The sequence below is a fragment of the Microtus ochrogaster genome, chromosome 18 (assembly GCF_000317375.1).
Source record: "Microtus ochrogaster isolate Prairie Vole_2 chromosome 18, MicOch1.0, whole genome shotgun sequence".
Taxonomy (NCBI): Eukaryota; Metazoa; Chordata; class Mammalia; order Rodentia; family Cricetidae; genus Microtus; species Microtus ochrogaster.
The window spans coordinates 20,645,759-20,672,947 of NC_022020.1; the positions used below are offsets into that span (position 1 = coordinate 20,645,759).

The 27,189-nt window shown below is 50.5% G+C and overlaps 1 protein-coding gene across 1 annotated transcript in view; it reads right to left on the minus strand.

Moving 5' to 3' along the window:
• Window positions 1–27,189, minus strand: part of Myo7b (myosin VIIB) — a 65,209-nt gene that overhangs the window by 6,602 nt on the left and 31,418 nt on the right. The window contains exons 16-37 of the mRNA XM_005355863.2: window positions 25,731–25,883; window positions 25,106–25,204; window positions 24,024–24,118; window positions 22,182–22,266; window positions 20,424–20,642; window positions 17,393–17,563; window positions 17,070–17,279; window positions 16,752–16,916; window positions 13,615–13,742; window positions 10,944–11,070; window positions 10,021–10,140; window positions 8,791–8,964; window positions 7,743–7,970; window positions 6,630–6,797; window positions 5,420–5,537; window positions 5,202–5,328; window positions 4,004–4,167; window positions 2,916–3,097; window positions 2,156–2,286; window positions 1,851–2,008; window positions 1,244–1,397; window positions 616–771 (exon numbers count right to left, since the gene is read on the minus strand). Coding sequence (XP_005355920.1) covers window positions 616–771; window positions 1,244–1,397; window positions 1,851–2,008; window positions 2,156–2,286; window positions 2,916–3,097; window positions 4,004–4,167; window positions 5,202–5,328; window positions 5,420–5,537; window positions 6,630–6,797; window positions 7,743–7,970; window positions 8,791–8,964; window positions 10,021–10,140; window positions 10,944–11,070; window positions 13,615–13,742; window positions 16,752–16,916; window positions 17,070–17,279; window positions 17,393–17,563; window positions 20,424–20,642; window positions 22,182–22,266; window positions 24,024–24,118; window positions 25,106–25,204; window positions 25,731–25,883 — 3,332 coding nt within the window. The remainder of the gene's footprint in view (window positions 1–615; window positions 772–1,243; window positions 1,398–1,850; window positions 2,009–2,155; window positions 2,287–2,915; window positions 3,098–4,003; window positions 4,168–5,201; window positions 5,329–5,419; window positions 5,538–6,629; window positions 6,798–7,742; window positions 7,971–8,790; window positions 8,965–10,020; window positions 10,141–10,943; window positions 11,071–13,614; window positions 13,743–16,751; window positions 16,917–17,069; window positions 17,280–17,392; window positions 17,564–20,423; window positions 20,643–22,181; window positions 22,267–24,023; window positions 24,119–25,105; window positions 25,205–25,730; window positions 25,884–27,189) is intronic.

A 27,189-nucleotide genomic window follows, 5' to 3' on the forward strand; every position in this document is an offset into this window, starting at 1 on the left:
ATTTCCTCTACAACTGCAGTTATGTGTGACCACTCACGCTTTCAACCCACAGTCACCATGGTCAAGGCCAAGATAGAGAAGGCAGGAGACTCCAAGGGTTAGGGAAGACATGGACATGCTGAGCTCATGTTTGAAATGAAGCATGGGCCAAGCAAGGTTGAGTCTGTCTCCAAGACATATCCATGATGAGAGGAAGAGAGTAACCTTTATAGAGCACCTACTAAGAACCTGCATAATATACCAAACACACTGCTCCTCTAGGGTTAATGGGGATTGACAGGGCTCCAAAGGAAGACCCTCTTGGTGACAGTAGGGAGGAAGGAGATGGTACCGGGGTTAAGAGAGACAGGCCTCTGACCTCAGCTACCCTGGGCTGATGGGCCACCAGTTGACTCTTCTAAATTCTGAGTGGGCAGATGTGGGAAAGGGGAGCCATGGGTAAGGTGGCTATTGATCTTAATAGATGCATCTCTGACCACCTAGGCATCCCTGGGACCCTCCTGGGCCTTCTGTCCCTTCCTTCACCTGGTCCCACGAGGTCACACAGAGCCATGTCTCTCTATACCCCCCTGAGGCCCAGGGTTGGTGCTCTAGGGTGTGAGGCAGCAGGCTTACCTCAGAACCCTGTGGAGCCTGCGACTGCAGTCAGGAGCCAGAAGTTTTTTCTTCCGGGAGTCTATGAACTTCTGAGCGTGAGGTAGCAGCTTTTTACCTGGCGGGAAGAGGCCTGTGCAGAGCCATAGCAGCTGCCAGGCTCGCTCTTCACTGTACCTGTGGGGAAGCTCCCATCAGGGGCAGGGCTCCAGACTGCCCAGGTCAACCAGACACTTGTAAAGCAGAGATGGATCACTTGGGTCTGTGGGTTTGGGAGCTTGGATGGGAAGAGGGGAGAGGGACACAGCACATACCGAGGCTACATTAGCCAGCCTACAATCCAGCTGCCCAGTGCAACAGGGCATTTTCATGTCCTGATGACATGCTACTATCCATTTCATGGAAATGGGTTCAGGGAGGTCACAGCCTACCCAGGTCACATTGAAGCAGGATGGCAGTGGGCAGGGTATAGGGCACAGGACTGTCCATCCTCCGCCAGCCATCCTGGGACACTAGCAGACCACACAGGGCCCTAGGCTTCCCCGTGCTGCTTTGGCTGCTGGGTGTGGATCCAGACATATGTGTGGCTGTTTGCTCCTAGCAGAGGCCTAGTCTGGGGCCTAGGACAGGAGGCTACACCTTGGCAGACCTGACTGAGTTGTGGGTCAGTTGCTTTAGGATCTGGCAGTAGAGCTCATCCTGAAGAGCCGGCTCCTGCAGGGCTAAGGAGAACATCTGGTCTGTGAGCTCCAGGCTGTTCCATGACTGCCGGGAAGGGTAGTCGCCTGTGTACTTGAGAATGGGTGTGACTGTGAAGGAGAACAGTTTGTAGGCAGCCTCAGGCTGGACCTCCACCAGAACCTTAACCACGGCTCAGTGCTGCCCAGGGGCCCAGGCTGAACCCTGAACCAAGCCCCTCCCTGACCCCGTGAACCATGCTCACATGACCCCTGAACTAAATCCCAAATTGACCTCTGGACCAATGTCCACTCTAAATCCTGATCCAGGCTCACATTGACCCCCTGAATCAAGCCCCTCACTGGCCCTTGACCCAGGCTCATGCTGGACCCTAAACTGGGCTCCGCCTCATGTGGACATTTTCTCCAGGCCCTTTACTGAGCCTCAGAATCCTTTCAGGAAGCTGAGTATTGATTCTGCAAGGTGCTTTCTCACAGGTAGCTGTGAGCCTGGCGCGGCCCCAGGTGGGTAAGCCTGTAGGCTTGCCTGCAGCTAGGGTAGGCTGGTGGGAAGGATATCAAGAAAGATCTGACAGGCGGGATCCCGAAGTTTGGCTTTGTCGTGGACACATTTGAGCAGTGGCTGGCGCAGTGGCTCTGGGGAGTAGGCCCACAGGTGGCCTCGATTGCGGGCCATAGGCATGGTGGACCTGCTGATGGTCTCCTTGTCTGGAGCCCTGCCAGAGACAGAATTATCGTGAGGGTCTGTGCCAAGGCTTTCTCTGTCCATCTGGACTTTCACAGCGGCTGCTGCCTTCCTCTCCTGGTACCCACGGCTGACCCGCCACCCCATTCTGGCAGTTCTTGGCGGGGAAAGGGGGCACCTGAAGAACTGGTAGGAAAACTCCTCCAGGGTGTAGGGTGACTCCGTGGACTGCTCCTCCAGCAGTGGTTCTGCAGCCCGCACCTCCTGGGCAGCCAGCTTCCGCTTCTCTGGTGACATGGCCAGCAACTTCTGCGGGGGCAGCCTCGTGGTTACCCAGGGGCCACTGCCTGCCAGGTTCTTCCCTCAGGCTTCTCCTGAGTCAGCTGCCTCAGTGAGTTGGCAGAGGTCAGAACATGGCGGCGACAGGCCTTCGCCGACTCTGTTCCTTTTCTTTAGCTAGATTAGCATCTATAGCTACGGAGACTGTCCCACCCTGTTCTCAGGGTGACTACTATGGGTCTCAAACCCTAGGACATCTCTGCTCCAGGATTTAGGAGCTGCTGTGGACAGCAACCTTGAGCTACAGGCCTGTCTCCGACTTTCCAAAGCACAGCTCTTGGGGCTGGCTGGCACACATGGGTACTCTTGAGGTGGGTGATAATGTGGAACCCTGGGATGAGGAAGGTTGAGTTTGTTCCCAAGACATTTCCATGGTGAGTGAGGGGAAGAGAACCACCTTCACCAACTCCTACTAAGTGCCTGCATAAGCATGTCAGCTTCACCATCACTCTGGGGTTAATGGGGATGGGCAGAGCTGTTCTAAAGCCCATGTGGCCCTCCTGGATCCCTAAAGGAAGATGGTGAGTGAGGTCCCAGGCTAAGCATTCCAGGACCCTGCTCACAGTGTCCCATCTAATCAGAGACTGCATGTGACATACCAGCAGCTGGGCTGAGGGCTTGGTGAGCGAGGGGATGATGTAGAGGCAGGCCACGGGCACCAGCCCTGTCTTGCCTGTTCTGTCATTCTGCCCTGGGATCCAGTTCTCTGAGGCCGATGGTCCCTGTCTCTTGGTCAGGATCAATAAGTCCCCTTTCTTGAACGGCAGAAGGGTGGCGTCATCTGTAGATCCCCACCATATAGAGAGACAAGAATGTCACATTTGCTGAGGGCTCTTCCAAGTCCCCAGAACACATTGGCATTTCATAGATGGTATCCTTTGGCATATGGAGAAACTGAGGCACAGGACCATGGGTCCAAGGCCACTCCGAGAGGATGGTGCAGAAATGTCTGTCACCTGACTGCCCTGGGTGGGCAAGGCATGGGAATTCCCACTGCAACCTCAGCCTCATAGACTGCTGGAGCCTGGTTAGGAGCCAGGTGGGGGCTGGGCAGGAGGTAGCGTGCACAGCTGGGGTTCACATGTCTGGCCAGAGTGCTTTATGACCTGACCTCTGAGCCCTTGTGCAGTTCTGTAGGCCTCTGATGATAGTTCCTAGGTGGCCGTGAGTGAGGACTAACGGGGTTTCAGGACAACCCTCTCTGGCCTGAGGCTCCTCAGAGAGTTTAAGGCTCCTACTGAGCCTTTTCATCTGGCTTTTGATCAGTTTGCCTGCAAATGTAATCAGTGTCTGTGGCTGAGGTCTGGAGCCTGACGCTGGTCTATAGGTTCCAGCCCAGCTCTTGTTGGAGTAAGGGCTTTCAGGGTAGCTGCGTGGTGCTGGGTGAATTATCCCCTCTCTGAGCCTTTGGTCTGGTGTCTGTAGAATGGGATAATGGGATGGTTGTAGGGATGGTGTGTAAGTTCCTCCAGGGATGAGCTAACCTTGCTAATGACTGGAAGCATTGGTGGCCTTGGGATATATGTGTAAGATGTCTTCCTTTACCTCCTTCAGATGGAGACCTTGCTGACCCCAGAATATGGATGCTTGCATCTCTAAGCCCTGCTTTGGGTCTTGTGGATATGAGAAAGCCACCCTTATCTACTAGATCCATGAGCTGCCACCCCATCCCTTTCCCAGTGGGCACCTGTGGCCTTTCTGTCCTGCAGGGCCATGGCGAACACAGACCTCTCCTTCAATCCTCCCAGGAACAAGGCCACTAACTCTGCAATGGCCACGCTGCTGGGGGAGAAGAACTCATACTCTTCATGCAGTGTGGACAGAAGCAGTCGCTGGCCACCTGGGGCGTCCCTGAGGGCACAAAGCAAGCAGTGTGACCTGGAGTCTGCCCTACTCTCTCTTTATTCGGCCCCAAGCAGCCTTTGAGGTCACAATTCTACTGCTACTTTTGGGGAAACAGGGGAGTCCTCCAGGGTCCTCGAAAGAGCTTGGTCTGAATTCAGGTTGGTCCAAGTCCCAGGCAGTATCTTAGGTGATAGACAAGTGGCCAGCAGATATTTGGGCCTGAGGCAGTGGGGTGCACCACTCCCCTGCATGTATGGTAGAAAGTGAGGAACATCACCCAGAATGCTATAGGCTTACCCTGGACCGTGGGACAGTTACTTATCTGGTGTGCCTCAGTTTACTTCTCTACAGAATGGGTGAAATAGTTAATACTGATTGTGGCCTTGTTAGCATCTAGACCACCTATGTGACAAACCTCTGGATATATCTGATAGGGTTTCTAGATTAACTGATGTGGGAAGACCCACCCTAAGTGTGGATGCAGCATTCCATAGGCTCAGATCCCAGACTGAATAGAAAATTAGCTGACCAGCATCCTTCCTCTCTCTCTCTGCGTCCTGACTGCGGACACAATGGGACCAGCTGCTCGCCTTGCCTGCCATGACGGACTGGACCCTCAAACTGTAGTCAGAACAAACCTTACTTCCTTAAGTTGCTTATGCCAGGTAGCTTTGCATGGCAAGAAGACAATTCACTAATACAGCAAGGGATGTTATGAGGATGTCGATTGTCCAGGAAAGTACTGGGCAGTTGACCCCAGGGAGCAGTGGTACTGGGTACCTGGTGCAGGCCACCCATTGAGACTGATCAAGGACCTGTAGTGGAGCCGAAGGAGGACTTCCCAGACTTCTTGGAAGAATCCCTAGGAGTTGGAACCCTAGGAGTGGGGGTGTGCCTACATGCTATGGTTGCTATCCTTGTCTGGCTACTGCATCCTGGTTCCTGAGGACAGCAAGTTCCTCCTCTCCATATCTGTCTTTGAGTTCCACATACACCTAAACCAAGGACTCAGGTTGTGAAGTAACAGACTTGAGGCTTACCTGTTGGCAACCAGACTCATGACCTCTGCGAAGGACAACTCCAGCAGCTGGTTCTCCTTCTGGTCCAGAAAGCACAGCCCCTTCCAGTTAATGGCCAAAATCAGCTGTGTCTTGGGAAGGCTGGGGCCTGGCCAGAAGGTGACCCAGAGTGAAGGCCATGCTGGCCACCAGGGGCAGCCCCCTATCCTCCCCAATACCACCACACCAGATGCTCTTACCGGAGAGTGTGGTGACTTCATATAGCCGGGAGAAGAGCAGGGGCCACAGCAAACGGGCAGCCTCCACTGTCTGCTCTTTCACCGCCAGTGGTTTGGCTTTGGTCTGGGTATACGGGGCCTATATGGAGCGGAAAACCCCAGACACCACCTCCATCACCCCGCCATATGGAAGGGCAAAGGACCTCCATTGTTGGTCCTCGCCTTCCATCAGGTGGACACAGGTCTCTTGTTGCTCAATGTGGCATGTGCCTGTCTAGCTACCTCCCAGTGTTCTGGAGAGTGACTCTCCTGTCCTTGCCTCCCATCTCCCGGTAGGTGTACACTGGGATTGCACATGCTTGTGCTACTTCCTCCAGCTTTTCATGGGTTGGGAAATCTGAGCTCAGGTTGTCAGCCTTGCACAGCAAGCTCTTCATCCACCGAGCCATCCCCACACCCCCTCCTCCTTTTACACGCTGTTTCGTCACAGCAATAGGAGATGACAAGCATAGGCTCACTGTCGCCAACGCATCCCTATGAGGACTGTCTTGCTGTGTGTCCCTGGATCCTGGGTACCTCACTCTGGCTTTCTTCGTATTTGAGAACCTCTTGCAGAGGTGTCTGCTTCTTTCTTCCTTCTAGTTCCCTTCTTTATCTGGCTTGTCTTTTTATTTCCTAACATGCTCCACCGTGCTGTGTCTGTGATGGACCAAACATCATTTCTTGTTTCTACTTTGAAACATTCATGCACTGACTTTAAACATTTTCAGGGCCACATCATATATGAAGGGTGCATTGGCCATTTGTCACATATACCAAACACTTACGATGTCTGTCTACACACTGACCTAAGATTTCCCATGTGCCCAGTGTGGGGACATTGAGAGGCTTGGGGGTGAGCAAGAAGGGAAGTAATGATGAGCCTAGGCCAGGGTCACAGAATTGTCAGCATCCAGCAGCAGCTGTGGAATCTCTGGCCCTGAAGACAGAGCCAGCTAGGTGCTGCTGGGCAGACAGAGCTGAGACTGAGAGGGAGGAGGGCAGCAGGTGACAGGAACCTGTAGTGAGGTGTTGAGCTAAAGGAGACATTTGTCCCTTGAGTCAGGGTTGTGTCTGTTAAAGCTTCCCAAAACTTGACACGTGGGGAGACTCCTGGGGGAAGGGACCAATCCCTCTCAAACTGCCTCAAAGAAAGGCTCAGGGCCAGAGTGCCCGGCCTGCCACAGCTGACCTTGGCATGGGCAGCCATGACGATGCTAGCCCACTTCTCTGGAGACTTGGTCCGGTACAGCTTGGCGGGAATGCAGCTAGGCAGCAGCTCCTGAACAGCGCTGCTCTTCACCGTGGCCCCAAGCCGCACGTAGCAGTGGCGGGCCAGCAGCTCCACCAGTTCCTCCTCCTGTGTGCCAGCAACAGCGGGAGTGTGAGAGGCGTAAGGGACTGCTCCTGACTCAGCGCCGTGGGTCTTACCGGCCCCTCAGATGAGGTAGGAAGCAGGAGCAGCCACCTATCCTAACCCCTCCCCAGCACTGCAGCTCTGAGTGGTTGTAGTCCCTCCATGCCAAGACAACACAGTGGCTGTCCTCTCAGGCAGATCTCTGGGATGGCCTTGGCTGCTGGGTCCCCGCAGCCTCCTGGATTGCCACCGTGTTTGCATCTGCTGCCACAGCACCACAGTGCACCCCATTGATAGAGCTCTTGGCATTTTATATATTCCAGATGTGGACCCAAGGCTCCCCTTCTCCCTTCCCCTCTCTCCCCTCCCTTTTCTCCTCCTTCTCCTCTGCATTTTCTTCCTCCTTGTCCCCTCTTCTCCAGGCCCCCTCCCCAGAGCTTAGTATAGATCTCATGTATCTCAGGCTGGCCTCAAACTCCCTATGTAGCCCAGGATAACCTTGAACTCCTGCTCTTCTTGCCTTCACCCTCCAGTTGCGGGGATTACAGGTGTTCACTACCAGGCTCAGTTTATGTGGGGCTAGGGACCAATCTACCAACTGAGTTACAGCCTTGGGTCTGATGCCCACGTTCCTGATCCCCAGGACCTGGTGGAGCGGCTGCTGTGAGAGGCAGATAGGGACGCCTTCCCTGCCCAATGCTGTGGGTGCCTAGGATCCCAGATGCCCAAACAAACCTTCAGCCTACTGGAAGAAGACACAGGCTAGGCGTGCGGGGAGATGGCTGTGCCCAGTTTAGGTCCCACACCCGACCCTTGTCACTACCTCCTCATCCCACTGCCTCCTATCTGCCACATTCTTTATTACTTCCGTTGTCTCTGGGTCCCTCTGCTATGGAGCATCCCAATGGCCACAGGCTAGGAATGGGGCTACTTTCCAGGGCTCCTCACCTTCTCAAAAGTATACTCGCCAGACCACACTCCATGGAGGGCTTGGGAGTAAATGAGTTCAGTGCTCACAGGGTCCTCCCGGGAGTCATGCCAGGGGGCGAAGAACTCCTTCCGGAAGTAGATGCGCCAGGGGGACTGGCACTGGCTCTCTCCCCTCTCCCGGGCCAGTTGTTCACACTGGGCCACAGCATCCATCACATGGTCACTGCCATTGCCCAAGGACCAGAACTGAGGCCAGAATCGGGGGGCAAGAGAGGTTAACAGCTAGTATGTGCCAAGACCCATGGAGACACCTGCCCTTAACACTGTGGAAGACAGAGACTGTGATGCCGTGTCAGCCAAGAAGCCACTCCTGAGTCCACTTGGACAGCGAAGCTTTCTTTCCTTTTTTCCCTTTTTGTATGTACATGTATATATGTGTGCATCTGCATGCTTGAGGAGGTCATGGGTGGGTGGCAAGTTTTCCTTAATCGACCTCCATCTTAGTTTTTGAGATAAGATCTCTCACAGGACCTAGGGCAAGTATTGCAGCAAATGCCACCCTGTTCAGATTATTTACGTGGTTCTGGGGGATTGAACTCAGGTCCTCATGTTTCCTGCCCACACTTTACCTACTGAACTGACTCCTCAGCCCTCAGAAGGTGTCTTTATAAGGATCATAGTCTGTCCATCACTCCCAAAAACTCTCCCAACGGAGGTAGAGTTAGATTCTCCTGGGCAAGAGTTAGTGTTCCTGAGTTTGGGGGGTGAGGTGGGGAAGGCTCATGTGTGGCCCTGTCTGGATAAAGATGCAACTGTTGGCCTATGAATATGCAGGCAGAAGGACTGGACATCTCGTATGAGGTGTTTCTGATGTGTGTATATATGTGCGTGTGTACATATGAATGTCTGTACACACGTGTGTATGGATGCGCATGCCCATGAGTGTGTGTATGATAGCTGAGGATGCAGCTAGGGCAGGTTAATGAGGTTCAGACTTGAGCTTCAGGGTTCTCTGGCTCTGGTGTATATGGAAGGCTGGGTGTAGGCTAAGACCCCCCGTTGATACCTTGTTGTACACAGCGACCTGGAGGGAGAAGCCCAGCTGGTCCTTGAGGCCCTGTTTCTGAGCGATGTGCTGGCAGACTTCTTGGGATGTGGAGGCAGAATCCACAGAGACAGTCAGGCTCCCTCCAGCTGCAAGGATGACCTGGATCGGGATGTGCTTCTTGGACTTGACGGCCTGGGGACAGACAGATGGCACCTGTAGTCCTGGGTCCCAGAACTGACAGGCCCTAGAGGCTCCCATCACTAAGTTTGCTTGTCCCTGTGAAGTCCTGAGGGTGAGGTCCTCAGAGTACCAGGATCTGGCTGAGACTTGGCGCCCTGTCCAATGGTCTGTGTTGCCTACTCGTAGCTGGTGAGTCGTGGACTTTTGATACATAGTGGTCTCTGTATCCCTGGGGTACAGCCTGCAGGCCATAACTGGCCACACTCAGATGAAAACCCAGGGTGCTGAGGTTGACTCAGTCAATGGTTTGAGCCCTTGAGTCCTAAGCACAGCGCTGTGGGGATGTGACTGGCTTCACGGTCATCAACAGTTCAGGGCGAATGGGAGGAAGCCCTGTGGACTTAGGAACTGAGAGACCGTGGAAGAAATGTGGCCAGAGGAGGCCTGCAGTCTCCATGTGGGGCAGAACAAGGCACTGCGTGAGTCAGAGTGCTCCTCTCCTGGTTGTCTGGAGTAACTGAGGACGTGGAAACTCGTAGGGTCTGAGACCAAGCAGGGAGAGGTGGTGCCAGCTCCCGACAAATAGAGCTACAAAAGCAGCCGACTCGCAGGGCCATCACCTTCTGGAAGCTAAGAGCAATTTGTTTGTGCTCCTCACAGAGAACAGTAGCTGCATCTTCCATCCAGGTAGGCAGGAGACAGGAAGAAAACAGGAAGGCAGACTGAAGGATATACTGCGCTAAGTACCAGGGGTGGCCCAGAAGGTGCAACAGAGGGACCAATGAGGTGGCCCAGCAAGTCAAGGTACTTTTTGACAAGCCTGGTGGCCTGAGTTTAGTTCCTGGTACCCACACGGTAAGACAGAGACGACTCCAACAAGCTGTTCTTTGACCTCTATATGCAGGTGTGTGTGTACACATGCGCACACCGACATACATACACACATACACACACAAATAAGTGAATAATTTTGTTTTAAAAAGAAGACACCATAGAGAAGGTGGAAGGAGCCAAGGATAAGGGTGTCCTACCCTATACTGCCCATCTCCCATCCCTGTCAGCACCTACCTGCAACTCCAGCCAGGTGGGGGGTTCTGAGCGCACCCCATTGGAGAAGGTACGCTGTAGGCGCTCGGCACAGAAGGGCCCATAGCTGGCTGGCCCTTGACTAATAAAATTCAGCAGATACTGGTGGTGAGAAAATGGCGGGAAGAAGAGGACATTTAGAATGGAGGTGCCTTCTATTTTCTGCCCAAGTCAACTTAAAACTCTTCATTGCTGGAGGTGTAGTTCAGTTGATAGTGCTTGCCCAGCACAGAGGAAGTCCTGGGTTCTAGTCACGCTAGGATAGACCCTAACTGTCCATCAGTAAGTTCAACCCCTTGTGGGACAGTTATGTCTGCTTCTCCTGCATCTACCTCTGCAGGGCCGGTACAGACATACATCATTTGCCTGGTTTTTTTTTTTTGTTTGTTTGTTTGTTTTTGGTTTTTTTGGTTTTTCGAGACAGGGTTTCTCTGTGGTTTTGGAGCCTGTCCTGGAACTAGCTCTTGTAGACCAGGCTGGTCTCGAACTCACAGAGATCCGCCTGCCTCTGCCTCCTGAGTGCTGGGATTAAAGGCGTGTGCCACCACCGCCCGGCCTTCATTTGCCTGTTTATGTGGTGCTGGGGATTGGATCCAGGGCTTCATGCATGCTCGGCAAGCATGCTATCAATTGAGTTACACCCCCAGTCCATCTCCAACTTAGTCTTGAAGACTGTTTCTGTGCCTGGGACCACAGGCAGTGGCCCTGCAGTCCTGGATAGGAGCTTGAAGGAGCCAAGTAAAGCATCCTCCCAGATGTGAAAATGGAGGCCAAGAATAGTGTAGTATTGCTGCTAGTTCGCTGTGATTTCTGGTCTTGTCCCAGGGTTCAGGGGACTCAGAGCCTGTCCCTGCTGTAGACTGCCCCTCCCAAGTCCGGTCCCACCCCAGCTCAGCTCTCTTCACCTTCATGAACCTCTCCGAGGGAGGGAAGCAGCCCAGACAGAGGCTGAGCAGAATCCAGCCCCGGCCCACGCTGCTTGTCTTGTGGTTCCCAGAGAGCTGCTTGCAGATCTGGCAGTAAATTTCATCTCTGAAAGACACAGACCACAGGGTCTGAGAGAGGAGCACAACGGGGCTCTCAGGCACACGGCAATGGAGGATCCCACCTTTCCCAGTCTTAGCCCAGCCTAGGAAAGTGCCCATCACCGTATGTCTTCCAGGTGCCCTCTTCCAGCTCCCCCTTCCTAGTTAATCAGGGTGCTGCCTTCAGTCCTCTTTCCAAGATATCCCCTCCTTTGGGTCTTTGCTCCCCTTACCCCCTCTGCCCATGGTGGCCTCCTTTGCACTTGCTGCTGTCCTTGGTCCTCTCCCTGGTTCATGTATAAGCCAACTTGCTTCCCTCAACCTCACAGTTACTTCAAATGACTTTCCTTCTCCTCTGCCTTAAGTGGCTATGCCATACTCTGGAGATGGTCACCTCCTCCAGCAGTGAGAAAAGAGGGGATGTGGTGTCTACTTTTGAGTGTCAATTTGCTAGAAATTCCACGATGGGTCTGGAGAGATGGCTCAGAGGTTAAGAGCACTGGCTGCTCTTCCAGAGGTCCTGAGTTCAATTCCCAGCAATCACATGGTGGCTCACAACCATCTGTAATGAGATATGGTGCCGTCTTCTGGGCAGAACACTGTGTACATAATAAATAAACAAATCTTTTAAAAACAAATACCTAGAATTAAATTTTTCCATTTTTTTAAAAAAATGTAGGCACTTAGTCCTATGAGCTTGCCTCTTCAATTTGCCCCATAAATATGGGTATGTTATATATTTATTTTAATTGAATTCTAGAAAAATCTTAATTCCCTTCTTCCATTTTTGTCTTGACTCAATTTTCATTCAGTGGCGAGTTGTGTGCTCTCTTTCTTGTCTACCGTTGATTTCTAGCGTCTACACATCTGATGGTGGGCTACTATCTAAAATGTATAAAGAACTAAAAAACCTGGACCTCAAGAAAACAAACAACCCAATTAAAAATGGGGTACAGATCTAAACAGAGAATTTGCAAAAGAGGAAATATAAATGATCTAGGATAAATTAATGTTCAACATCCTTACTGATCATGGAAATGCACATCAAAACTACTCTGAGACTCCATCTCACACCAGTTGGCATGGCTAAGATCAATAAAACAAATGACAGCTTATGCTGGGGAGGATGTGGGGTAAGGGGACACTCATCCATTGCTGGTGAGAGTACAAACTTGTACAGCCACTATGGACATCAGTGTGGCAGTTCCTCAGGAAGCTGAGAATAGGTCTAATTCAAGATGCAACTGTACCACTCTTGGGCAGACACTCAAAGGATGCTTCATCCCACTACAGAGACACTTGCTCAACCCTGTTCATTGCTGCCACTTTTCATAAAAGCCAGAAATTGAAAATGACCTAGATGTCCATCAACAGAAGAATAGATAAAGAAAATGTGGCACATTTAAACTATCACTCAGCTGTTAAAAAGAATTATGAAATTTGAAGGTAAATGGATGGAAGTAGAAAAAAGTTATCCTGAGTGAGGTAACATGCAGTATATATAAGCACATATATTTTAACATATGATATAATGAAGAACTTTCTCCTTTACAGGGTCTTGTACTAAAGCCTGTGCTAGAATGAAGACCCAGAGCCAGACTAATCCCAGTACCTGGGAGGCTGAGGCAGGAAAATCAGGAGTTCCAGGCCAGCCTGGGCTACACAGTGAGCCTCAAAAAATAAAGCAAAACAACAAAATGAAGCGGGTGATTCTTTAGCCCATATGGACCTGTCTTAAAACTGTCTGACCAAAATAAATAAAAATAATTGTGTTGGGGAAAAATAACTGTAAAAACAGTTACTACATTCTGCAGGCATCTTTATTGCGGAGACCAAGGTTTATAGGAGGAATCATATTAAAATTCAATCTTGTTAAAAAAAAATCTTTCAATAAAAAATTAATAGGCTCTCTATACTAAACCTCTCTCCAGGAAAAAACAGAAACAAAAAAGCAAGAACTGGGTTTGGCCAGTGGTCCTCCTACTCCCTTCTTGTGCACAGGAATGTGTGTGTGTGTGTGTGTGTGTGTGTGTGTGTGTGTGTGTGTGTGTGTGTGTGTGTGATCTTGTAGACGTTTTCCTTGGTTGCTCTCCACACTACTCACTTATGTTTTGAGGCAGGGTCCCTTGACCTGGAACTCACTGGTTTGGCTGGACTCTTTGGCCTGCAAGTCCCAGAGAGCCCCCTGTCCTTGCTTCCCCAGCACAGGGATTACAAGTTCACACTACTTTTCTGACTTCGTGTGTGTGTGTGTGTGTGTGTGTGTGTGTGTGTGTGTGTCATGGGGGCTCTGGGGATCAAACTCAGGTCATCATGCATGTCTGGCTAACATTTTGCCAACCAAACCATCTCATAACTTTTCTTAGTAAGTCAGGAAGAGAGCCCTGGGTGGCTCTGTCATCTACTATGCCAAGGTCTTACCTAGAAGAGGCCCAGACCAGAGAGCAGGAGAAGAGCTGGTACCTCAAGGCAGATAATAAGATGATGCCACCGTGGACTAAGTGCCAATGATGTGGCCTGATGTCCTGATCAGAAGCCAGGGTAGACTGACCTGAGTCCGGGACGCATGATGGCGTAGCCCACAATGAAGTGCACCTTCTCCAGGTTAGACATGGGTCTTTCTGAGACAGGGACATCAGAATTGAATGCCTCTTCACCAGGATTCAGTTTTCTGGCCACCTAGAGTTCACGGACAGTTGTTAGCACAGCTGTGACCCTCCTGGAACCCCACACCAATCCGATACCGAGCCAAGACAGACAAATCTAGCTGCACTCATCGGGCCAGTGATCCATGAAGACCACTTCGGCTTTATGAGGAGATATCACAGAACTCTTGGTCTCAGCTGCTTATTCTCTGTGGAAGTGGACAGGGAACCAAGGGAGTGTTAGTGCTTGCGGGGTAGACCATGTAGCCACCAGGGCTAGGACATTTGTTTTTGACACTCAGCCACTTTCTGGCTCAATTTACAAAGCAATAGCACAGGTGGGGACAGAGGGTGCATCTTGCCACTATGACGTCACTGTGAGATTTTGCTGCCCAGATTAGAGCTTGGTAAGAGATTGAGCTTGGGTTGAGGTCAAGTCAGGGCCAGGTACAAGTTCTGTCTGGGTAAAGCTGGCTTGGGATACAGGAACTAAGTGTGAAACATTGGCTTGGATTGGGCAGGGCTTGCTTGGCCTATGGAACAAATGTGTGTGAAAGAAAACTGAGACCCGACCCTAGGAAGTCAGTCCAGTGTCTCTATGTCCACCCTTTAGAGGACAGATTGTCTTCTGGAGTCCCTGGGAAGGCTATCTGCCTCCGATGTGATCTCCTGACATCCCCATTCTGACTATGCCCCTGCCTCACAAAGTGTGTGACTTCTAAGATTAGACACTACATCTTTCTTGGATCACTCAGTGTGAAGAAAAACCATGTTGTGGGGATTCTTAGCTAGCTCAGGACAAGCACCATAGAGCTGGGACCCATGTACCATTCCATGATCATGGGAGTGGACTCAGGTCAATCCTATAGATTATTCCGGTGAAAGTTGACAGTTCGGCAGCATCTTTGAGACACTCTGATTCAAAACCATCCAAGCCACTCCCGTCTCTCAGAAAGAACCAGTCTGCCCTGTCTTAAGCTGTTGTGCCTCGAGGTGACCTATTACGCAGCAGCCACTACCTAACACACTGGGTGGAGCTCATGCCTCTGGAGCTCAGGAAGCCTCACTGACCCTGGGTCATCCACACAGTCAGGGCTGTGGAGGCTTTTAGACTCCTCTGTGGTTAGTCGGAACATGGGGCCTCATGTTTCAGTGACCTGGGGTATGGAGTCCTCCTGGACTTCTGCCTACTATCACTGCTGCTTAAGTAATTCCTTTCGATTTTGGTTAATTCATTGCACGAAACTGGAAGAGGCCTTGGCCAAAAGATATTGTGAATTATTTTTAACCTGTCTGTATGTAAACATCTGTATAGGCATTCGCGTGTGTGGGGGTGAGGGCACAGGTGAACATGCACATGTATGTGAGTGTAGATAGAGGCCGGAGATCAGTATCAGCGATCTTCTTCAATGATTTCACAATATAATTTTTAAATATTTTTATATGTGGTGCCCAAAGAGGTCAGAAGAAGACATTGGATTCCATGGAGCTGGACTTAGAAGTGGTTATAAATACTGGATGCTCGGAAGCAAACTCTGGAAGAGCAGCAAGCTCTTAACTGCTGAGCCGTCTCTGTCTAGCCCCTCCGCTTTCTTTTTTGGGTCGGGGTGTTTTACCCAACTTAGAGCTCACTGATTTGGCTGGGCTGGCTGGGCTGGTTGACCAGTAAGATCCAGGAATCTTCTTGTCTTCTATTCCTTACCCTGCCAATGCCAAGGTCACTGGCATACAGCTTTTTTTTTTTTAAAGAAAAGCTCTTATTTGAATTATTTTTAAATATGTGTGTGGGGGTGTACAGATGAATGAAGATGTCCCCAGAGGACAGAGGCGTTGGGTCTCCTGGAACTGGAGGTACAGGTATTGGTAGACTGTGGGGTGTGGGTGCTGGGAATCGAACTTGTGTGCTCTGGAAGGGCAGTGCATGCTCTTAACAGCTCAGCTGTCTCTCTAGCTGCAGTCCCAACCAGCTTCTTATGAGAGCACGAGGGATCTTGAACTCATACTTGGGCAGCGCCATGTTACCAGACTAGCCATCTCCCTATCCTCCAAGCTCCATCAGAGCTCGTGGTAGATGATGGATCAAGAACTTGTTCTTTGGGCTGGGGGTACAGCTCAGCATGCCTAGCGTGTACCAGGGTTGGGGGTCAATTCCAGGCACAGGAAGACCTAAGAAAGGAACTTGCTCTCTGAGTCAGCATAGTGGGTTGAAAACCAGCTACCACATATGTGTTCACCCTGATTGATAAACATAATAATCGATACTTTATAGGACTGGCCTTCCTGGGGATTAAATGAAGTAACTGCTATCTAGTGGGCTGTCATTCAGTAGCAGCATCTGCTTTTTGTTTTGTTTTGATGTGTGTGTGTGTGCGCGCACGTGAAGATGTATGCACAGCCAGCGTACCTGTGAAAGTCAGGTGACAGCCTCAGGCATCAGTCCTCACTGTCTTTTTTGATATGGGGCATCATCATCACTGTACACACTAAGGCTTTGGGGGTCTTCTGACTGCTTCCCATTTCCTCAGGGGCGTGCTAGGCTTAGATGCTCAAGCTACTGTGCCTGGCTTGTTTTGGGGGGGGATTTGACCTTGATTTTTCATGGCAGATGTTCTCATCCATGGAGTCAGCTCCCCAGCCCTATTTCTTTTCCTTCTCCGTATCTTTTTCTCTGACTTCCACCTCGCTATATAGCCAAGGATGACCCTGGAATCCCGACCCTCCTGCATCTAGGACTTGAGCGCTGGAATAACAAGCATGTTCCTTCCTTGTCTAGGGATCGAGTTCAGGGTTTTGCTCATGCTAGGCAAGCACTCTACCAACTGAGTCATAGCCCCAGCCTCAAAAATCGGTTGTTGCTTTTAAATGTTAATTAGTCAAAGCTAACAGTGGGAGTTTAGAAGCCCCTCTCCATTCACGACTGCAACATCCCAACCGTCCTGGTGCCGCTCTTGACTGGTGCCTTCCCAGACACATTCATGTCTGAGGACTAGGCTTCTGCCCAGCTTCCCGAGTTCTTCTCCTGTCTGCTGCCCTCACCGCATACCTGTGCATGTCCGTTGTGCTGTGGGCCCTGAGTGCCACTGTCCTTGCTCAGCCTGTTATGGGTCTGCCGTGTCACCGAGTCACTCAGGCTGTTCCTGATGTAGAGCACTGGTTCCGGAAGGTCCCCCATGAACCTCAGGATGATGGGCCACACAGCTAGAGCTGCCTGGAGAATAAGACAGGAGGCTTGGTTGATTCCAGCACTGGAGTCCATGTGACCTGGGCCCTTTGCTTACGTCCTCCGGACCACAGCTCAGACCTTGGGCTCTGGGCTGGGGGAGAGGGGCTGGCTACATAGAAACCAGTGAACAGCTGGTACCAGGTGGTCAGTTTCGTTTTCATGGTAGAGCAGTGGGTACTTGAGCAGCTTCTGTATGTGGGTATGGTTGGCTGATTTCTGGAAGTAAGTCACGGCAAACTTGGGGAAGGTATACTCAGCCAAATCGTCCCTATCTTCCTCAGGCATCTCCGTCATGGGCACTGCATCCAGATCAACTTCGGGCAGTTTCTGAGTCTTTACTTCCAGATCCTGGGAAGGCCAAACAGGGAGGACATGGGCCAAGCTTTCAGCCAATGGAGTGCATGTGACAAGTCCCAGTTAGCCTGAGAAGGGTCCTCCTGTCCCTGCTTGGACTGTCTTACCTCAAAGCCTGTCGGAGCTGGGCCCTCCTGGCCTCCAATCATGGCTGGGAGGAAGCCGAACACTTTCTCCACCATCTCTGTGTCGGTAACTGTGTCATAGATGGACTTACGCTTCCTGTCAAGGACAGCACCTTGACCCTTTGGTTCGCTAGCCAGAATGACCCGAGGTTTCTGTATACACCCATAGAGAGAAGGTTACTTACAGGCAGGGCTCACCTCCAGGGTGCAACATTGCCTACCATCACAGAGCAGAGCACCCCAGAAGCCTAGCTACCCTTATCTTACCATCATTTGTCCAAATAAAGATGTTTCCCCTAAAATAATAATAATTTTGTGTACATGGCATGTGTGCACAAGTATCTTTCTCAGTTGCTCTCCATTTTTTTGAGACAGATTTTTTTTTTTAAATTCATTTTACACACCAACCACAGTTCCCCCTTCCCCCTCTTTTCCCATGGGACAGAACTTCTTATTAAGCCTGGAGCTCACCAATTTGGTGAAACGGGCTGGCTATCCAGCCCAAGGGAGGCCCCTGCCTCTGTCTCCTCGGAGCTGGGGTTGCGGGTAAATGTCAGCGTCGCTGGATTTTTTTCATGCATGTTGGGGATTCAAATTCAGGTCCTTACATCAGACACTTTACCAACTGAGCCATTCACTTTGCCCAATCATAAAATTTAACATCTAGAATGAGTGGAGATGATTCATCAGGCCTCTTCCTTTCTAGCAATTATCAGGGAGGAGAGTTTCATCACTGAGGCACTCCACAAATTTCAGGAACCCAAATGCCTGAGGATCTCTCCTCTCACACGGCCTGCTTGCTTTCCCAGTATGTTGTACAGAAGGACCCATGTGTGTCTGTGGAGATGAAGCCCATGTTATCCCATCCCTTTGCTGCATCATATTTGCCAATGAGCAGGAAATAAAGAAGGAGGTTGACGAGACTGGCTCTTAGATACATCATGGAAGTGGTAAGATCCTGCATAGTGGGATTTTAAAATGCAGCTTGTTCTCTCCTCTCTCTCTCTCTCTCTCTCTCTCTCTCTCTCTCTCTCTCTCTCTCTCTCTGTGTGTGTGTGTGTAGACCAGAGAACAACCTTGCGTTGTTCCTCAGGAGTTGTCTATATTGTAAGCTTTTTTGTTTTGTGAGACAGGATTTTTCATTGATAGCTCACCCGGAGGGCTAGGCTGGGTTGACCAGTGACCTCGAGGGATCTGTCCGTCTCCACGTCCCCAGTGTTAGGATTACAGATGCATACCACCATATCTATGTTTCTCATGTAGGTTCTGGGATCCAGCTCAGGTCCTCAGCTTAGTGAGATAAGGACTGTAGCAACTGAGCTCTCTCCCTAGCCCCGCCCCCTCGAATATGGGGGGTTACCTTGATGCTAATCGACTGCTCCCCATCCTCTCAACCTCCTACAGGCTGGATGATGAGTCTTGTGCTTTCCTGCCTCCTGAACAGTTTGTTCTTAGCGAGACAGCGCCACTCACAGCAGATCTGGCCCAGATTCCCCGCACCTTTAAGGGGACTGATCATCCCTGATTAGAAGTCATCCCAAGCCCAAAGGGCTAAGATGCTCCACTTCCAGGTTCCAGACACAAGGCTGTCTTGCCCATCTGATTCCTATTTCGTGTTATACCTACAAGTCCCCTGGGTGTAACTGGGTCTTCCTTCCCAGAGGCCGTTATGAGCTACATGAGAAGGGAATCTAGTCTGCTTCCTATTTTGAGTGTGTGTGTGTGTGTGTGTGTGTGTGTGTGCGCGCGCGCGCACGTGCGCGCATGCATGCAGGCGTGCACACATGCATGTTCATTTGGGTAGATGAGGGTGCAATTATATGAAGGTCAGAGGTCAATCTCAGATTATACATAAGGCACCATTTCCGTTGTTTTCTGACACAGGATCTTTTTCTGGCCTGGCATTTGATGACTATGCTAGTTGGGCTGACAATCAAGCCCCAGGAATCCACTGTCTCTATACTGGTATTACAAACACATACCACCACACCTGCCCTTTTCACATGGGGTCTGGGGATTGATTTGAGGAACTCATGCATGTGAGGTGTGATAGTTTTGATTGTTAATGTGACACACTCTAGAATCACTTTGAAAGGGCGTCTCAATGAGGGTTGGTTTGTAGACATATCTATGGGGGACCATCTTGGGTACATTAATTGAAGTGGAAAAACCACCCACCATGGGTGGCACCATGCCGTGGGCAACTGATCCCGGATTATCTGAGTGGAGCAAGGGGCTGAGCATTAGCACACATACCTCTGCTCTCAACTGGTTGTAACATGGCTAGCTGCTTCAACCTCTTGCACCCTTGACTCCCGCAAATAAACCCTCTCTCTCCTTTAAATTGCTTTTGTGAGGGTATTTGTCATAGCAACAGGAAACATAGCAAGTTGTTTACTGTGGTGGTTTGAATGAAAATAACCCCAAGAGGCCCATAGGGAGGGGCACTTTTAGGATGAGTGGCCTTGTTAAAGCAGGTGTGGCTTGTTGGAGAAAGTGTGTCACTGGAGGGGGCAGCCTCTGAGGTTTCAGAAGTTCAAGCCAGACCTAGAGGCTCACTCTCTCTGCCTACTGCCTGCCAACCCAGATGCAGAATTTTCAGCTACCTCTCTGGCACCATGACTGCCTGCATGCCGCCATGCTTCCTGCCATGAGGATAATGAACTAAACCTCTGAACTATAAGCCAGCCCCAATTAAATGTTTCCCTTTAGAAGAGTTGCCATGACCATGGCGCCTCTTCACAGCAATATAAAACCCTAACTAAGACATTTGCCAGTCGAGCTACCTTCCCAGACGTTGTGCACTATCTAAATTACAGCCCCAACAGCATCTCCTAATTTGCTTCATGGATTTTGGCTGTGTTTCGAGTAACTTGTGTAGATTTAAACGTCTTTGTCTGAGAATGTTGGATATTCTAAAGTACTTCTCATAAGTACTCTTAATTGAGACTCATCAATTTTCCTATTGGCCCCAGACAGCCCTACCTCCCTTGCACACCAAGTAACCACCTACAACGGGTTTCTGTTGCGGGAAGCTCCACCGGGCAGCCAGGCCTCTGGCATGTACCTGTTTGGTCGCCGCCGCCTTCCTCTTGGCCTGGAATTGCTGTCGCACCAGGTAGCCCCTGCAATGGGCCTGTAGCTGCACTATCCTCTGTCGCATGGCCTGGAACTGTCTCATCAGCTGGTGGCTCCGGGCAATGGCCTGCAGACGCTTAAACCCCACTAGGATCTGTTGGAACAGAAGGTAGTTAGATTGACTGCAAGACACTTTCCTGACAGAGCAGAGAGTGGCTCTCCCTGGAGATCCTTGGTATAATTTAGTCACCTATTCTTTTTCGTACGATGCTGGTACGATGCTTCCTTACAGGCCAATGTGCATGAGCCCATTAATTCCTTGTAAACTGGAGCAGAGCCTATCAGTCAAATAAGTGCTTGATGAGCACCCGGCAAATAGCATATGTGATGGTTTATATTAACTGTGAACTTGGCCGGGATCTAGAATCACCTTGGAGACAAAGCTCTGGGCTTGTCTGTGAAGGGTTTTCAAGATAAGGTTAATTGAGGTAAGTAGATCTACCCTAAGCATGAACAGCACCATTTTATGGGCGGGTTTCTGCATTGTATATAAAGGAGACGCCTGGCTGAGTGTAGGAACTCCTTGCTCGCTGCTTTCTGACTGCGGATGAAATGCAGCTTAGCAGCCTCGTGTTTCTGCTGCCGTGATCTCCTTATCATAATGGACTGCTGTATCCTCCTGAACTGTGAGCCCAAATAAGCCCTTCCCTCCTTAAGTTGCTTTAGTCAGGTATTTTGTTGCTGCAGCAAGGGAGGTAGCCAATGCCACGTAAATAGGGGACGGGCAGGGGCTTCACAGCAGCCAGCAGGTTCATCACAGTGCTGGACCATGAGCTCCTGTGGCGTCCTCGCTGGTGGGGTTGGTATCTTTAAAATGGGAGAGTAAGAAATGCATGAACACTCAATCTATCCCAGGCCACAGAGGTCCCTGGGTCTCTGCAATGAGCCTGTTGACTGATCAAAGACCGACTTAGGCCCGGCCTCAGGGTGTGAAAGTCACAGGAACTCCTAGATGCCGGATAAACCCACTCATGAGAAAATCTAGTTAGGTAAACCCTCTGTGCTTGAATTCCTTTACTTACAGAGTGATTAATATTAAATAAAACAGTGCACTCACTACAACAGGTCCCCACGTGGCTCCTCCTTTCTTGTCAGCTACCACTACTTTTGAGCACAGAGCTGAAATTCAGGGCCTGTTGCTGATGTAACCCTTTTAAGATGCAGTTATAATCACAATCATGACAGGAACAAAAGGTCAAGTGAGGCCCAAGAGAGTGCAGTGACAGCCTCTCTGAGAACAACAGCCTCACAGAGAACAACGTCTCTATCTGGGGCCTGCGGTAGGAAGTAAAATGAGGAGGAAGCAATGCTTGCAACCTGAGGTCCATCCGGCTGCTTAGTCTATTGACTCCGTGTTGGGAGAAGAGAAGCCATCAACGCAGTCCAGCTCTGGGGGATGCCCAGAATTCTGGAGGGGAACATCAATCCCCACCCCAACACAGGGCTGGAGATCATGCAAAGAAAAGAAAAAAATCTGTATTCTATATCAACTCGCGATGGAATGTTTCCTGCCTGGAGCTATAATTCAGAGAAACAATCGTGAATGATGTGTCTTTCATGGGTCTGTTTTCTGCTGCCCCTAAAGGCCCATCTTCCCAGGCTCTCTCTCTCTCTCTCTCTCTCTCTCTCTCACCAGCTCAAAATTCTTTCTTTGGCAGTGGCCTCGCCATGTTGCCTGCAGGGTCACAGCCGCCTGTCTCTGCCTCAGGAACTCCTTCCTGGAGAGAAAATGCAAATTAGAAATGCTAAATAACTCTCCTCCTAGGTCCTGGAGGGGTGTGGAAACGAAGGTGGGTAATAAAATATCATGGAGGAAGGGAACTGTATGGCGCAAACTCAGATGCCTTGCAAGACCTAAAGATGGGCATGCAGGTTAGAATCATGGGATTTACTAATAACAACCCGCATCTCTGGTCTAAGGATATAGCTCAGCGAGAGAACATTTGTCTAGTATAAGGTCTTAGATTCAGCCCTCAGCATCACAAGCAAAAAACCTCAGGTAAAACAGACAAAACTAAAGCGAGACAAAAACTCTCCTCACATTTGAATGATGATAAACCAGTTTTTAAAAAATAATCAGGAAATCCCTTCTCATCTCTTCATATTCCACCAAGATACACGAAGGAACAGAATCAATGGCCACTTTTTCACTTCTTTTTCTTTTTCTGTTTTCATGTGTATGTGTGTTGTATGTGCGCATGCGTTCTTGCATGTGTGTAGGCGTATATGCTTGTGTATGTGGAGGCCTGAGGATGATATAAAACTATCCTTAGTCCTTCTACCTTTCCACTCCTTGAGTCTCCCGTGCAAACCCAGAGCTCACTGATATGACTAGCTAAGCAGCCAGTTTGCGCTGAAGATCCCATCTCCACCTTCTAAAGCTGAAATGATGGGAAGACGGCACACCCATCTGACATTCACATTGTGTCCTAGAATGCTTTGTCTGTCAATTTGACACAGTCCAGAGTCATCTGAGAAGGGAGCTTCAAATTCCTGCCAGTCCCTCAGCCCAGGACTGGGACAGAATCTGGAAGCAGGGTTACAGAGAGCAAGGACCTCTCAAGTGAGCTTGGCCCACATAGACCTTTTATTTCATACTCAATTGTGTTTTCTTGCCACTTTTAATACTTTTGCAGGTGAGTTTCTTAGGTTTAGAATAGTATATCCCAGTCATATTAAAAACCATACAGAGAACTTCAATATAGATTATTCCTGGGTCCCCTATAGAACAGTTATATCAGAGTGTTTGCTCTTTGTGTAGTGTATACACAGAGAGGGAGAGAAAGACAGACATAGAGACAGACACACAGACACAGAATGAGTCAGTCAACCCTCTAATTGTATATACCTATGTATACACATGCACACAAGTCAGCCTTCTAATTGTGTATACCTGTGCATACACACACACACACACACACACACACACCCCACTGTAATTAAAAACAAACCCTTAGTGGATGGACCAAGTAGCAGAATGGAGAGAGCAGAGATGAATCAGTAAGCTTGATGGTAGAGCAAAAGATTTTTTCAATCTGCAGGACAGAGAGGAAATGGGCTGAAGAAGGTGAGCAGGGCCGCAGGGACCAAAGGGATTATGATAAAGGAGCTAATACCGAGAAGTTAGGAAGGTAGAGATCACTTTACTGGCAGAGATAGCTTCATCAACAAAGTGCTTGCCTTGTAAACTTGAGAACCTGCACTTGTACCTGTGTGTGTGTGTGTGTGTGTGTGCGCGCGCGTGTCTGTGTGTGTGCAAGATGTATATTGACTGACTGTCTGAACTGAGGAGATTTTGTGCCTCAGTCTCCCAGGCCTGCCCAAGGGACACGTGTGCTGAATGATTTGCCTGCCCTCCAGGTTAAGGGGGTGAGGTACACATAGGTTACTTGGTGGGCCTGGGATCTCCAAATAGCTGTAGAATACTTAGTGCCCAGATCAAGTCAAACTTTGGGATGGTTTATGGGACAGACACCTGTATTTGTGTCCCCGAAGGACTCTCTGGATGCAGGTCGCTGCTCCGTCCAGGGCCTGGCTCCTCTGGATCTCCAGCATTGTGTCCTGATGATCCTGAGGGTGGGTGAGATCACATCATGTTGGTACCCCTCCCTCGCCCCTCTACCTCTGCTTGGGACCAAGTCTTGGTCTCCAGGGTCAGTTATGTCCCAGACTCTCCTACAAGGACCGGCAAAGGAAGGACCGTGATGTGGATCAGAATGAAGCTGCAGCTACAGCTCACCCTAGCACCAAACTTACTTTAACGTCTTGTTTTACACTTTCAATCTATCAGTCTTCATTTCCCAAAGTCACTCACAATTTGCATTGGACTATATAGCACACCTGAGCTTATTTTTGTGTGAAAATAGTTCCCAACGCCCATGAGAAGAGATCACGGGAGCCAGCATGAGATGATGTTCTCATCTATGGGGGTGGGGTGTCCTCTCCTGACTCTCACCCCTCCTAATTCCCAGGCCTGATACGGGAAGCACAGGCCTGCCATGGTAGCCCCAGGAAGGCAGGGATTGTCTTTACTTTGCAGAGAGCAGTGTGGCTGGTGGAGAGATGTTGGTGGCTCAACCGTTCTCCCTGCCCCTCTCCCTCCCTCCCTCCCTCCCTCCCTCCCTCCCTGTCTCTCATCCTCCTTCCCACCTCATTCTCCCTCCCCCTCTCCTTCTTCTATTTAGCATCAGGAGGATTGAGTCTCTCATGTGCCCTGGTGAGCTTAAAGACAGACCTGGACCAGATCTTGGGCATGAACGCAAGGAGCCAGGGGTGAACCTTCTATTCTCATTCTTTCACTATACCAACTTTACCCTGTGCTGCTCTGTGTGGCTTTTCGTGGCTATTTCACCTTCCTGGACAGTTCCCTTGGGACTGTCTCTCTGTTACCCTGTCTCTCTACGACTTCCTTCCTGTCTAGATTCCAGATCCCCATTATGGGACCAACAAGGTGTGAACCAAGGGCTAGAAGAACCCATAGCCCAGCTGGGGACAGGGCAGGCAGGGTGGAACACTCCCTCCCCTCCCTATGGTTTCCAGGAGGCCATGGAATCTCACCTTCAGGAAGATTTTGGTCTTTCCCACTTTCCAGTCTTTGTCTGTCCCCAGGCACAGGTCAGCAATGCGCAAGGTCATTTGGCGGTGTTTGTCTTGAAACTGTTGAGAAAAACCAGGGGTGGTCAGGGACTCTGGAGAGGGGTGAGGGTCTCCTCCAGGGTCATGCAGGCCTCCCAGCAAGGGCTGTCTGACTATACTCAGGCACTTGCCTACACTCCACGTTAAGGGAATGAGGGACACATAGGATACTTAGGGGGCCTGGGGCCTCCATGTTGCTTGAGAGCACTTAGCCTCAGACCAATCCAAATGTTAGAATGGCCGCAGGCTGCAGAAGAATGGCAGAACATTCTATCCCACAGATCTTCCTAGCCACCCCTCAGATACTGGACCTGGTGGTCTCAGGAGAGCAGAGTAAACCCACAGACATCTAAAAGGAATACACACAGCCACCAGCATCAACCAGAAGCCTGTGAGTCAGGCACGTTGCCTGTGAAGACAGAGCAGGGGAGAACAGGAAGGACAGACAGCTGGGGTTGGCTGTCCCCAGGAGGGAGGTCCAGGAGATCAGGAAGGTGGTGAGGACTCAGTGGGAGGCACAAGGTTCTACCAGCTCAGAGACACACACCTGCTTGCGCTCAGGGCTGGACAGCAGCATGTGGAACCTCTGGGAGAACTCTTCAAACGTGTAGCGGATGGGAAAACCCGACTTGCGGATTTGCACCGTCTCCATCATGCCGGAATAGCGCAGCTGCTGAATGCACAGCTCTCGGTCAAACAGCTGCGGGCAGAGAAGGCTGGGCTGAGGAGCCAAGGACCCCACCCTCCCAAACCACTGACGGTCGCTACTGCCAGGGGTGGGGGGGTCAGCTTGCCGAGGGATCTGTCCAGTCATCCTCCAAAGGCCCTTTTCTCCTCCAGTTGCTTTTGGTCATGGTGTTTCATCACAGCAGTAGAAACTCTATCTAAGTGTCTGATGGACAGCACCAGAAGTTGTCCTCTGACCTCCACCTACATCACACACCCAGGGGAGGAGTCATTTGCATATCCCCCCCCCTTAGAAATGCAAAGTCTCTATGTGGGCCTGGCTTACAGCTACGTGGAGGCAGCCCCGAGAAAGGCAGCATGGCGTGCCTCGCCTCCTCCGTGGAAGGGAGAAGCGAATCTACTTAGAGGCAGAGGCTCTTTTGGTTCAGTCTTGTCCTCTCTTCCTCTGGATGGAGGGAGAGGGAGCTGATGTCGGAGGTCAGTGTGACTGACAGGAATCCGGTGTGGCGTTTAGCTTCCCTCATCTCCAGGACTCCAGAGGGCACTCTCAACCTGAAGTTTTAGGGGAGAAGACTCCCTTTAAATAGATAAGCCCATGGGAGGTTGGCGAAAGTCACCGTGGTTAGCCCTGGGTGAACAGCCAGTTGTTACTAACTGAGTGTGTCCCGAGAGCCTGTAGTTTCTATTTAATCTCCACAACAGCGTACGTGACAGGCATGATTGGTGCTGGTTCAAAGATGAGATGCCTGAAGGACGGAGCCATACTCTTCAGTGGCTGGGCCTGTCTGCTCCTCGGCCTGGGCTTCTCCCCACAACTCACAGCAGGCAGCCGCTGCCACTGAGATGAATTCTGGTCACAGGCACCAGAGAATGTGAGCCTCAGCCTAGGGCAGGCAGTGTGGCTACCTGCGGGACCTCTAAGAGCAAGACAATTTTTGCTAGCAGGAGAAAGAAGAGTTGCCTAAGCTGGTGGTGGTGGCGCACACCTTTAATCCCCACACTTGGGAGGCAGAGGCAGGCAGATATCTGCTAGTTCAAGTTCAGCCTGATCTACAGAGCAAGTCCCAGGACACCAAGGCTGCACAGAGGAACCCTGTCTCAAAAAACAAAACAGAGTTGTCTAGCTGCTGTCTATAGCAACTGTCTGAAGTGAAAAATTGAAACATATGCCCTGGCAATGCTGACACACGCATGGGCAGCCCGTATATGGCGGTTCTGTTGAACTTGTCCATATTGGGTTTCATGGTCTAAGTTGATGAGAATGACTGACCAGGTCTCTTCCCCAGTAGTTGTCTATACTAGCATAATTGGCCCCCATA